General features: G+C 44.7%; 1 protein-coding gene across 1 annotated transcript; it reads right to left on the bottom strand.

Annotated features, from left to right (window-relative positions):
* Positions 1–6,687: 6,687 nt before the first annotated feature.
* On the bottom strand, positions 6,688–11,882 carry MAP1LC3C (microtubule associated protein 1 light chain 3 gamma). Its single transcript, XM_028724119.2, has 4 exons — positions 11,511–11,882; positions 11,178–11,233; positions 10,840–10,946; positions 6,688–7,175 (listed from the first exon to the last, which is right to left on the bottom strand). Exons 1-4 carry the CDS (start codon positions 11,566–11,568, stop codon positions 6,965–6,967), a joined length of 432 nt encoding a protein of 143 aa, XP_028579952.2. The 5' UTR covers positions 11,569–11,882; the 3' UTR covers positions 6,688–6,964.
* Positions 11,883–12,948: the final 1,066 nt, after the last annotated feature.

Below are 12,948 nucleotides of genomic sequence, written 5' to 3'. Positions count from 1 at the left end.
ACAGATGTGTTTCATTTAGGCAGGAAAAAAACTGTCCTTAAAAAAGATATCAAATATGTTTAAAATAAAGCAACCTTAAAAGTATATTTCAAAATAGGGGTGCCAAAATTGTGCGCCTCTACTCTGCCTCAAGAGTGGCTAGGAGGGAAAGCAGCAAGGAGAGGGAAGCCAGAAGTCACTGGTGGAGCGCAAAAGGTGACAGAAAGCAAACTTTTTGAGTTTCTGGTCCATGGTCTCTCACATACCTCCTTGCCAAGGGCACAAGGGAGCCTAGGTGCGCCTCTGCCCATAGCCAGGATATCTTGAACATTATACTCCCTCATTTGATGGACCGTCTGCAGGATTGTTGATTGAAAACCACCACTTGCAAATCGGGGGAGGAAAAATGCTCCTTCGAGAAGCAAGGAAAATGTAAGTCCGCTCTTCAGTTATTAGCTGATAAGCACAGCACTGGACAGATGTAAAACTGCAAGGAAATGACGGCTGGAGGGGTGGGCGGGCTTGGAGTGCCTGCTTAAGGTTATCAGTGGGGCCAAGGCTTCTGCTGAAGAACTATTAAGAGTTGAGATTCATGAATTATTCTGTGTGTCTTCCTTTCATTATTGACTTACGCACTTCTCGATTGACGTGGCTTTATTTTTTGCAGGGAAACGTTAAAATACGTGGCACACAGTCATGTCTGCTTTTCCTGAACCACAGTCATTTTCAGGATTGCATTATCAGCATTACAGATTCTGGCCCACACTTTCTATTTATTTGTGCAGTGAATGTGCAATTGGCCCTAGCTACTTAAAAGTAGAAGCAGGACTCCGGCATACACACAGACACACATGCCTACTACATTCTCTTACCATTTTGCAGTTGTTGTGATGGAATTTCCTGCAAATTGTGTTGGACAGGCAGGTAAGGCATATTCACTTAGCAATGCTCTGCCTCAGGTTTTACAGACCAACAAATACAAAATACCCTATGCCCACACACGTCGTCATCATCATCATTCAGCCCAGCTGATTTGGCAAGAAGTGTTGTAAACTTTTTCTGTGACCTGCTTATTGGAGAGGCCCAAAGCAGGGATGATTACTCACTTATTGCAGCTGAACACCTCCCTCCCTGCCTAGGGAAGGCCAAACAACCTGGGCTCTTTTTCTGCTGTTGAAAAACATTAACAGCTGTGCCAAATTAAGTGTAAAATGCTGGCTGTAATCATGGGAGCATTTTACACCTATTTCAGGATGCCTTAGGGGCCCGAGGCAACAAAAAGCAGGCCTCCGCTTAGAGAGATCAGTTGCAAGACAGATTTTTTTTATTAAGTCATATTCATGGGGGGGATGCTTTCAGGTTGCCTCGCAAACTTGCTGTCAATCAATTTGTAGAATCATAGAATTGTAGAGTTGGAAGGGACTCTGAGGGTCATCTAGTCCAACCCCCTGAAATGCCAGAATCTCAGCTAAAGCATCCATGACAGAGGGCCATCCAACCTCTGTTTAAAAGCCTCCAAGGAATGAGAGTCCACAACTGCTATTATTATTATTTATTGAATGAATGTACATACCGCCCTATACTCAGAGGTCTCAGGGCAGTTCTACTGTCGAACAGCTCTTACTGTCAGAAAATTCTTCCTGATGTTTAATCAGATCAGAATTTTCTTCCTTGTAACGTGAAGCCATTGCTTTGGGTCCTACCTTCCAGAACAGGTGGCTGCATCTTCTATGTGAAAGCCGGACACGGAGCAATGGATCCAAACTACAAGAAAGAAGATTCCACCTAAACATTAGGAAGAACTTCCTGACAGTAAGAGCTGTTCGACAGTGGAATTTGCTGCCAAGGAGTGTGGTAGAGTCTCCGTCTTTGGAGGTCTTTAAGCAGAGGCTTGACAACCATATGTCAGGAGTGCTCTGATGGTGTTTCCTGCTTGGCAGGGGGTTGGACTCGATGGCCCTTGTGGTCTATTCCAACTCTATGATTCTATGATTCTATGAAAGCCCTTTATATATTTGAAGATGGTTATCATATCTCCTCTGTCTCTCATTTCCAGACTAAACATACCCAGCTCCTTCAACCGTTCTTCATAAAGCTTGGTTTCCAAACCCTTGATCATCTTGGTTGTCCTCCTCTGCATACATTCCAGCTTGACAACATCAAATTGTGTGCCCAGAACTGGACATATTAATCTCTAATCTCTATTACATGGGATGTATGTCTTTTTGGACCATTTTTATTAGCACACTGGATGTACAGTTACAGGGAAGACAGGAGAGGGATACATCTGGAGGTCCAGACCAAGCCAGTGTTCAGTCATTCATTCCTGTGTATAATCAGCAGAGGATGCTTAACCTCCCCAAAGCTCCACCACATTGGTTTTATTTATATTTCTTGAAAGTGCAGTAACTCTTTATTCCCTTTCTGCAATTTTTGATCATTTTAAGGTAGAGAACCGCTCTTGGTCATTAATAAATCCAGCAGCCAATCCACACTAAAATATTATTTGACTGCTCTCAATTGTTTGGGAGAAAGTGACCCATGCCTTTCCCTTTCAGCATTAGCAAATCACCTCAATTAACAATTAACCCAAAGGGTGCTCATCAATGGTTCCTCTTCATCCTGGAGAAGAGTGACTAGTGGGGTGCCACAGGGTTCTGTCTTGGGCCTGGTCTTATTCAACATCTTTATCAACGACTTGGATGATGGACTCAAGGGCATCCTGATCAAATTTGCAGATGACACCAAACTGGGAGGGGTGGCTAACACCCCAGAGGACAGGATCACACTTCAAAACGACCTTGATAGATTAGAGAACTGGGCCAAAACAAACAAGATGAAGTTTAACAGGGAGAAATGTAAAGTATTGCACTTGGGCAAAAAAAATGAGAGGCACAAATACAAGATGGGTGACACCTGGCTTGAGAGCAGTACATGTGAAAAGGATCTAGGAGTCTTGGTTGACCACAAACTTGACATGAGCCAACAGTGTGATGCGGCAGCTAAAAAAGCCAATGCAATTCTGGGCTGCATCAATAGGAGTATAGCATCTAGATCAAGGGAAGTAATAGTGCCACTGTATTCTGCTCTGGTCAGACCTCACCTGGAGTACTGTGTCCAGTTCTGGGCACCACAGTTCAAGAAGGACACTGACAAACTGGAACGTGTCCAGAGGAGGGCAACCAAAATGGTCAAAGGCCTGGAAATGATGCCTTATGAGGAACGGCTAAGGGAGCTGGGCATGTTTAGCCTGGAGAAGAGGAGGTTAAGGGGTGATATGATAGCCATGTTCAAATATATATAAGGATGTCATATAGAGGAGGGAGAAAGGTTGTTTTCTGCTGCTCCAGAGAAGCGGACACGGAGCAATGGATCCAAACTACAAGAAAGAAGATTCCACCTAAACATTAGGAAGAACTTCCTGACAGTAAGAGCTGTTCGACAGTGGAATTTGCTGCCAAGGAGTGTGGTGGAGTCTCCTTCTTTGGAGGTCTTTAAGCAGAGGCTTGACAACCATATGTCAGGAGTGCTCTGATGGTGTTTCCTGCTTGGCAGGGGGTTGGACTCGATGGCCCTTGTGGTCTATTCCAACTCTATGATTCTATGATTCTATGAACAGTTTGCTATTAGTACATACAACCCTTAACTACTTGGGACCAGTTTACCTATAGGATCACCTTACTCCAGGCTTCCTCAACCTCAGCCCTCCAGACGTTTTTGGCCTACAACTCCCATGATCCCTAGCTAGCAGGACCAGTGGTCAGGGATGCTGGGAATTGTAGTCTCAAAACATCTGGAGTGCCGAGGTTGAGGAAGCCTGCCTTACTCCATATATACTGGATGAGGGGCGCATTGTTACTATGGTATGCATTTTTGTGTGTTTTTTATTGTAAACTGCCCTGTGATCTTCACATGAAGGGAAGTACAGAAGACAATCAAACAAACAAAACATACCCGCTTGACCATTTTAATCAGTGGGACTGGCACCATTACAGGGGCCACAGAATACCCGCTCCACATTTGTACAAAATTAATATTTTAGTGTGGCACTCTGGAACTCTCTGCCTATTGATATCAGGTGGCTCCCCTCCTCACTGTATTGTTTATCCCCGCGTAAGTTGTGAGGCTTACTGTACTTCAAACTGCATTCACTCACAGGAAACCAGAAACATGATTAGAGACAAGAGATGTTTAGGCATGTTGCTTTAATTCTCCTTCAGTCCATCCTTCCCATAGTGACATCACCATTGTTTCAACCCTTTACAGTGGTACCTCAGGTTACAGACGCTTCAGGTTACAGACTCTGCTAACCCAGAAATAGTACCTCAGGTTAAGAACTTTGCCTCAGGTTAAGAACAGGATGAGAACAGAAATTGTGCGGAACGAATTAAGTTCTTAATCCGAGGTACCACTGTACTTTAGACAAGTAAGGTAACTACTCCAGAGTTTTAAATGCTTAGCATGTCCATTTAAGTCTCTCATACAGGATATCAAGAAGCAGATGGCTGGAAAGTGAGAAGCCTCCTGCAGGAGGTATTTGAAAACTACCATCCATTCCTGCTACTCTGACTCTTCATCTTTTTATACGCCGGCAGCAGCGGTGGAGCCAGCCAATCGGGCGCCTGGGGCGGCGCACATGGCCTGCGCCTAGGGGTGGGGCCAGCCGCCCACAGGGTCAGCCGGGGCAGGACATTCCGCAGGGTCTCCGTCTCCGAGGAGTCTGCCTGCCTCCTCCCACTCAGCCGCCCTACAGCTGGGGGGAAGGCATTTTGTCACTCCCCTCAGTGGTGACACCCGGGTCAACCCGCCCCCCCTTCCTCTGCCCCTGGCCAGCAGTGACATCGGAAAAGACACAAGAATGCTGCTGTTGCTAAACAGGTGATGTTGCCTTAAGCTCTGCAATGGCAAAAACTCCATGGGTTTGTTTGTTTTTAAGTCCCACCCCCCCTTAAAAAATGGCTTTCAACAAAGTACATACAGTACAAGTACACACACCAGCTGCAGGCAGAATCATAAAATGTAGACTAGACAGCACATACCCTTAACATTTGCCAAGGTTCTCTTTTCAAACAGGAACGCTGGTAGGCCAGCACAGCAGCTTCTTAAAACAAACAAATAAAGGACGACTCATACATCAAGGATGCCAACAGAGAATGGCTTTTGAGAGATGTAACTGGTAGATGAAAACTGATCTTAAGATGGGGTTGCAACTCCACTTTAACAAGTCTAAATCCATATTTATTTTTTGGGGGGGGAAGCTAACAGATATACTGCAATATATATATATTTCTTTATTTACATAACTAGTGATAATTCAGCACCACTTAACATAGTGATACTGTATACAGAATCCAGGCCCTTTCCTGGTTCTTAGAGCTAGCGGTCCATTAAACCAAGTTGTGTGCCATATATAGGAGGAATTGTTGTCCACACTGCAGGGAATACCTATTTAAAATACTGTTTGAGCCATGAAGGTGTTTTCCAAGGGTGTGGTGGGGACCTGTGAACCAACTGATGTGATTTGACTCCCATCGATCAATAGTCAGAAATTATGGGAGTCATATGGGAGGGGCTGCAAGTTCCCCATCCCTGGTCTCTTACTCTGATAGTCTTATGCGAGACTAGGACCTGTCAACTCAAGAGAGTCCCCAAGTCAGTTAAGTTCCCTTGAGAGACAGGCGGCCATCTTAAACATGACATTGACACAAGAGGCTCAGGCGGTTAAGTTTAGCAACAAGGTTTAAGGACCAAGGAGCTTCTAATTGCCTTGCACTTTGTTAGCTACGGACGGGAGTCATGTTTTTAACAGGGTGCCCTTTTTATGCAGCAATCTTATCTTAAACCCAAATATAGAAAGCTCAGCACAGAGTTCAAAAGGCAAGAACACAGCCTCATGATAAAACTACTGTTGGAGCTTCAAGGATTGCTGCCTCAGCTCCAATGTTAGTTAAAACGCCTGTTCCCCACCCCTCAATTTAAACAGCCACAAGATGGCACAGTAAATATTCACATACTGATCATATCTCCATTTGGAGAGCTGTGCTCCTGAACTCCCTACCTGGCCAGAGCTCTATTTCACCCTACCAACTCCTGCTTTTTTTTACAAGTACTGCGCAGTGGGATCCATGTGCAGCAGTGCTGCCTGAAAGAGGCCCATTACATGCCATTGCCTCAGCCCTTTCAATAAAACTCACTTCCACATGGATTTGTGTGTGTGTAGTATCATGTAAATCCATCCTTAGGGGTATTCCTCCTGGAGGTATATGTAGACAAGAGCAGGAGCATAGAAAAGCCAGCTATGGCTCTGTGTTTTGCAGTGCTCAACACCACGGATTAGAATCAAAAGAGTGCTACAGTAACTCTGAAACAGTTAGTAAAATCTTTAGTGCATACATTATTCTTAGCTGCTAAGCAGATCATTCCTGCCCAGACCATGTGACCTGGTTTTAAAAATCCCTTTATTTTTCACTGGTCTTACCCAGTGGGGGCATTCTCTGCACTTGTGTGCATCTTCCTTTGGTGTGTGTGCCCCCTCAAAGATGATGATGACATAGCCATGGATTTGTACTGATTTCAAAACTGACCACAGTTACTCAATTAAAGGAGCTGTTTGCTGACCATCCAGAAATACCTGTTTTTGGACCAGAGATGCAACCAGAGTTGGAAGCAAGCAAGTATTCCAGTAGTGGTTTTAACACCACCTTTAAAAGCAGTTACATCATTTATTATTATTTTAAACACTGAAGTGCATCCCCTGCTACCTTGTTTTGGGCAGGAAAGGAGCGAAATACAAAGTACTTGTCCGTGTCACTCATTTAGGATGGTTTGTTCCATCACGTGGTTCTTTGGTCGGGTCCTGCCAACTCCTGGACCATGAATCCTTCGAGAGGAGCCCACATTTAGAGAGAGCACCTTTCATTTTCAGGTAGCTCGCATGATTCACAGCTGCGCTGTCTAGCCACATAGCTGTCACCCGAGAGAACACTTATGTTTTCTGGAGACATTCCTTACATTTCCCCTTGCCAGCGGCTAAGAGGCCTCCAAACATCTCTTGGGAAGCATAAGTCATGTACACAAACCCATCTTCATCTTTGTAATCCTGGTAGACTTCTGCCAGCGTTAGAGACATGCTTGCTAAACTCTTGTTGTTTACCAGCATATAGAAAGCTTGCGTAGAACTCAGCGCCATTCTGCTTCTGGGTTAACAAAGAAAAGAGAGGGAAAGTCTTTAAAATGTGCAAGTTGTTTCATGCTATGCCAATACAATCCTAATCCAGGACAATGTACTCAGTGATTTTGTACCCTTGAGAATACTTTATAACTGGGCTCATTTATTATTGGCAGGCTTCACTCAAGGGAAGTTTACACTGTTTTCACACCTACAGAAGAAAAGTGGGCTGTACGACATCACAGTGACACTGGGTGATTGACAGGTGGGTAAATTCCTCCAGTCCATCAAGATGGCCTAGTAAGGGTGAGGGAATCCAGAATCTGGCTTTTTGGAGAAATTTTTACAGCTTGTGTAAGTTTTGCCACTGAAAACTGGGGTACCACTTTTACTCCATGTATAGGATGGCTGGTGGTAGGCAAACCTTAAACAAATTCTCCTTAAATAGATATCTAAGACAATCCATTAGGAATTGGAAAGGGGGAATCAACCATCATGCACCCAGTTGTGCACATCAGTGACCATTCAGACAAGTTTTGGGACATTTAGATATTCAGAAAGGCCAAGTGAAATAGTAAACAGGTTGATTACAGTTTCCCTAGGGTCCATCAAGTTAGTTATGGATTGAGTGGGAAAGTCATCTGCAGCATTGACCTCAGCTACAGAAACTGGTAGCTAAATGTCCTTTAATACATAGCCACAAATGATACAAGATGGAACAAACAAAATCCATTAAAGAAAATCCTCTCCCTAATTTAAGCTCATCACTTTTGGGAAAGTTTTTGCTTACTGTAACTCCTGATCTTTACATTTTGTCAGCAGTTTAGCACATAACATTGGTGCAGAGTCAAACATGAAGTTTAATAAAAATTTGTATCCCATCCCCCAAGAAGCAAAGAATTATATTTGTCTAATAAACCATGGTTTACTGGAATGTGCAGGCACTTCTTCTTCCCTTTTATATATCCATTCTCTCTTGCACTGCTGTTAGACAGATTTCAGTGTTTGTTAAAGCACAGTTTCTAGTTACATCCAAGCTATGTCAGATTATAGTTTGGAACCAGAACTAATTCTGGTTTATAAGATTAAAGCCACAGTTTCTCAGTTTGGATGCAACAGGAAACTTTGGTTTAAAATCCCCTAAAAGCTTTTAAATTATGGTTTAATTATGGTACATGAGGGAAAAAGAAGGGGATATCAGGCAGGTACAATGATTATTTATTGGACTGAGATAGTAGCAACTGAACAGGGCTGATTTGTGAAATGGTTCCAAGATTCATAGTTTAAGCAAGTATTTGAACCTAGGCTTATTGGTAGTAGGACAGTTGGCTGGTTTCCAGAGGTTTATAGAAGTGTCAGACCCCAATACTTACACAGATTATCTATATCCTACAGCTAGATCAGCAGAAGCGAGGTTTAGGTGGTAAAGGAAATACCTAAAGTTATGACAATTCCTAGCCTTCCAAGAGGAATACACCAGAAAAAGGGAGACATTTCTAGGTGGTAGCAGAGTAGTGCAAAGTTACTCCTTCCCCACTGTCTAACTGAAACAAACAAATATCTATTGTTACAAACACACACAGTCTTTTTTTTTAATGTAGTTTTTAGGGAAACCAGTAGACGCTGCTCTGCTTCCTCCCCCCCCCCCAAAAAAAAGCATTGCGGAAAAGTTTAACATGTTTCTAATAAGGTACTAATTTTCACACAAAGAAGCTAGTGAGTGGAATGTTTATTGGGGGTAAGAACACTGGATATGTGCCAACTTCATCAGCTACTATTAAGAATGTACAGTAACAAATTACATGCAAACAAGCTACTACTGACATATTGTAGGATAGGAATTGTAGGATAGGAAAGCTATCCTACAAGATAAATCCTAGAAAAATCCTAGTACTCTGCTCTGTATTTCACTCCACCTTGGAAAGGTTGTGAACTGAGAAGGCAAACAACTGTATCAGTCAGAGAGGTCAGACCGCTTGCTTAGGACCAAGGGCAGATTGCTGAAACGTAGCACATTTCCTAAGCTGACTCCAGAGAGGCTGTAGCTCAGGGCCATGTCTGACATTACTTTTCTCCACTTGGATTCTGAAACAAGCTGGAAAGGTGCCGCTCTAGAATGCCCACAATCTTTGTAATGCGCAAGTAGTTAGAAAGCATGAGTCACATCTGCGCTGGGTCTGTCTCTCACAAAATTTACAGACTGCTGCCTCCTGTCTGAAGCTCTCCAAGGACCTCTAAAAGCTCCAAAACAGCAGAGTAAAAAGGGCTGAATGTGACGCAGTCTGGGTTTGAGCCAAAAGCATCCCAGGAAAAATGATATTGTGCAGCGAGGGTTGGGGAGGGCAATCTGTGGCCCTGGACAACTGCTGCTAACCTTAATTAGCTAGACTTCATAATGCAGGCTCCAGGGGTGCCAACTTGAATAGAATACTGTGGGGGGCCAGGTAAGCCCTGCCCTGCATAATTGATCACATGATACAGTGCCCACATACACACTCACCATTTGAATAAAAATGGCCATCAACTTGGGGCCCCCCAATCCCTTTCAAATATTTTGTTGTGGGGGCCGAAACCCCCACAGCCCCTAGGAGTTGTCTCCTATAGCAGGTTCCTTATATCCCCAAGACAGAAGGGTTACAGACAAGAAAGGCTTGGAATACTATGACTCAGATGAAACACACAAACATACACTACACAAATAATTCTGTGTGCTGTAATTATGGTTCTTGAACTGTTCCCCCACCCCTTATAACAAACAGTTCTCGAAACTGGGGAGGATTTAAAAGCAGCTTGCAATATGTCTAAGGGACACAGGTGGCGCTGTGGGTTAAACCACAGAGCCTAGGGCTTGCCGATCAGAACTTCGGTGGTTCAAATCCCCGCGATGGGGTGAGCTCCCGTTGCTCGGTCCCTGCTCCTGCCAACCTAGCAGTTTGAAAGCACGTCAAAAGAGCAAGTAGATAAATAGGTACCGCTCCAGGGGGAAGGTAAACGGCATTTTAATGCACTTCTCTGGTTTGCCAGAAGCGGCTTAGTCATGCTGGCCACATGTCCCGGAAGTTGTACGCCGGCTCCCTCAGCCAATAAAGCGAGATGAGCGCCGCAACCCCAGTCACGACTGGACCTAATGGTCAGGGGTCCCTTTACCTTTACCTTGCAATATGTCACAAGTAATCAGTTTTTTCCCCAAATACTAGCAGAACACTTTGGAACCTGGTCTCCAAGAGGTTTCATCAGCAGATCTAGGTTTAGAATAAATAATCCGAAGCCTTGCTAAAATATTTTCTTATTTTTAAAATCTGGGAACTACAAGCTTCTTCTTCTTCTTCTTGTGTGTGTGTTTTAATCACCATTGATACAAACACTGAGAATATATCTCAAAATTTTGTGTGTGTGCGCGCGCGCAAGGGGGAGCGGGCAGTAGGAAAGACAACATTAATCTAACAGATTTCTTACCACAGCCTTGTGCAAACAAGAAGGAATCATTTGCAAGGCAACTCAAATGATCTGAGCCCCATCAAAGCATGGAGGGGGAAAATCACAGAAATGTGCTGAGTAATATAGTACATATTATCACATAGTTTCCAAGTTCTTTCAGAAGTCTTGCTGCAAAAATAGATTAGCAAAAGAAGCAGGCAGAGGAGCAGGGAGAGTCAACAAAATTAGAAGCCTAGCAAGACCTTGCTACATACCTGATGATAGTTATAAACTGAGTCATGGTCAGCTCCTGAGGCACAAGAAACTTGGTTTTGTCTAGCAGGGGAAGGTACTTTTCTTTCTGGTACCTTTCAACAATAACCTGTTTTTAAGAAAGAAGGAAACAGATTTTAAAGTGAAGTAGCAATAGAGCATGCTGCACAATAGTACCCAAGAACTAGGACGGCAATTCTAAGCACACTTCCTGGGCAGGAAGATCCATTGATGCCAATGTGACTTGCTAGTGACTAAATAAGCACAGAATCCTCGATAATTTGAAAATGTGCAATTATCAGTAATTGGCAAAGGAAAAGGAAACAGAATAGATACTTACTGGGACTTTTGTTGGGAACTTTCCTCGTATGCCTGCAACTTCTTCAACTCGGGTTGCTGTGCAGAAGAAAAGCAAGGATCAATTGTCTGTATTTCTGCATGCCCAACCTTGAACACACTCGGAAGCATATGTCATTGCTTTTGAGTGCAATCTGTAGCCTAGTCCAAATCAGTAGCTGTAATCCCATAGGCTTGATACACCTAGGCTTCACCCTGCTCCTAGAGCCCACCGTGCCATCCCCAACATTATTCCAGTTGATCTCATTTCCAAATAAATGTGCGGCCGGATTGGAGTCTGGTCGGTTAGTAAAAGGCTCCGTCTGCAACAACTTACCAAAACTCTTTCTTTGTTTAAACGGTCTGACATGCTGGCAGCTATGTAAAGGCTGCATTTCCCCTTTGGAACGCAGGCTGCCTTTGCTTTTCCTTTTTAACCAGCGACTCCTGCACCGGATCAGCTGCCGTCAAAATGTACCGTTCTTAAAAGGAGCCCCCTTATAAAGACCTGCTGGTGACATCAGCCTCGTTCCTTGCCCTCCCTCCCTCCATAAGCGGTGAGGGGTGGGGTCAGGCTGGCCTCCGCAGGGTTAGGGAAGGCAGCAGCAGGGTGCCTCGCGGCCAGAAGAAGGCACCGTTTCTAACCTACAGGGTGGGGAGGGGTCTCTGCCCCGCGCGCAGCGCATGGCTTCTTTGACGCGCTGTGGCCTGTGCTGCTGCCGGGCGCTCTTTGGTTTAGATCTTCTTGGGAATAGTTTGCTGTGTGACACAAAGCTCGTGTCTTTTACAAAATAAACCCGTTGATCCACGCTGCAACCTGGAAGAAGGGGAGTGCTATTGAACCCGGGGGGGGGGGGAGTTACATCTTAGGAAACATGGCTGCAAGTCCAGCAGCTCGTTGCTATTTGCTGCGCTTTGCAACGGTGCAAGGAGATCTTCTCCTTCAGCTTGCTTTCGTGTGGGGAAGGGGGGGGGGGGTTACACAGCTGCATGCATCGCTTGCTTCCTCCTCCCGTGCCGCTACCGTGGCTGCTGTGCAGGTTTAGTCTGGAGGAAGTCCCCTTCCACTGCGTCGAGAGGGGTAAACTCCCATCTCACTCTATGTAGGATCGCGCCCTTAGCAGTGACGTTGCTTCCTTTGGAAATGTTGCGCAGGCAAAGCTCTTGGCGCCATGAATGGTTTTGCTCCAAGTTACTGAGAACAGGTCAAGGTAGGACTCGCTCAAGAAAGCATTGTGTAAGCTTTACAGCTACAACACTGCCCTGGTTTATTTGAGGCTCAAGTGAAGTGGGACTTCTACCTAAATGGGCAAAGGACTGAGCAGCAGGTTTCTTATTACCATCAGTTTGTTGTAGGTGCTGGAAGAGCCTGGATAGCTCAGTTGGTTAGAGCTTAGTGCTGATGACACCGGTTGCAGGTTCGATCCCCTATGGGACTGTTGCACATTCCTGCATTGCAGGGGGTTGGACTGTAAATGATCCTTAGGTTCCCTTCCAGCACTACAATTCTGTGATGGAAATGTGTAAAGCACTCTAGTCTGCACTTAGTCCTTAAAAAGGTGCTGGCATTGTAAGTTGCTCTATCCCAGCTCCTTAAAACCCAGCAGTTCAAAAGCATGCCAGTGCAAGTAGATAAATAGGTACCACTGCTGCAGGAAGGTAAACGGAATTTCTGTGCGCTCTGGCTTCCATCACGGTGTTCTGTTGTGCCAGAAGCGGTTTAGTCATGCTGGCCACATGACCTGGAAAGCTGTCTGTGGACTAACACCAGCTCC

This window comes from Podarcis muralis, chromosome 3, assembly GCF_964188315.1.
Source record: "Podarcis muralis chromosome 3, rPodMur119.hap1.1, whole genome shotgun sequence".
Classification (NCBI taxonomy): domain Eukaryota; kingdom Metazoa; phylum Chordata; class Lepidosauria; order Squamata; family Lacertidae; genus Podarcis; species Podarcis muralis.
Note: the sequence above shows the minus strand (reverse complement) of the source record. Positions and strands in the feature narration are given on the sequence as shown.

Excerpts from the sequence above, each read along its gene's own strand:
- MAP1LC3C (XM_028724119.2), bottom strand. The coding sequence starts at position 11,568 with ATGCAGCCTTTACATAGCTGCCAGCATGTCAGACCGTTTAAACAAAGA. Across the intron at positions 11,234-11,510 it reads TAAACAAAGAAAGAGTTTTG|CAACCCGAGTTGAAGAAGTT; the intron begins GTAAGTTGTTGC and ends TCTTCTGCACAG. Across the intron at positions 10,947-11,177 it reads AGTTCCCAACAAAAGTCCCA|GTTATTGTTGAAAGGTACCA; the intron begins GTAAGTATCTAT and ends TCTTAAAAACAG.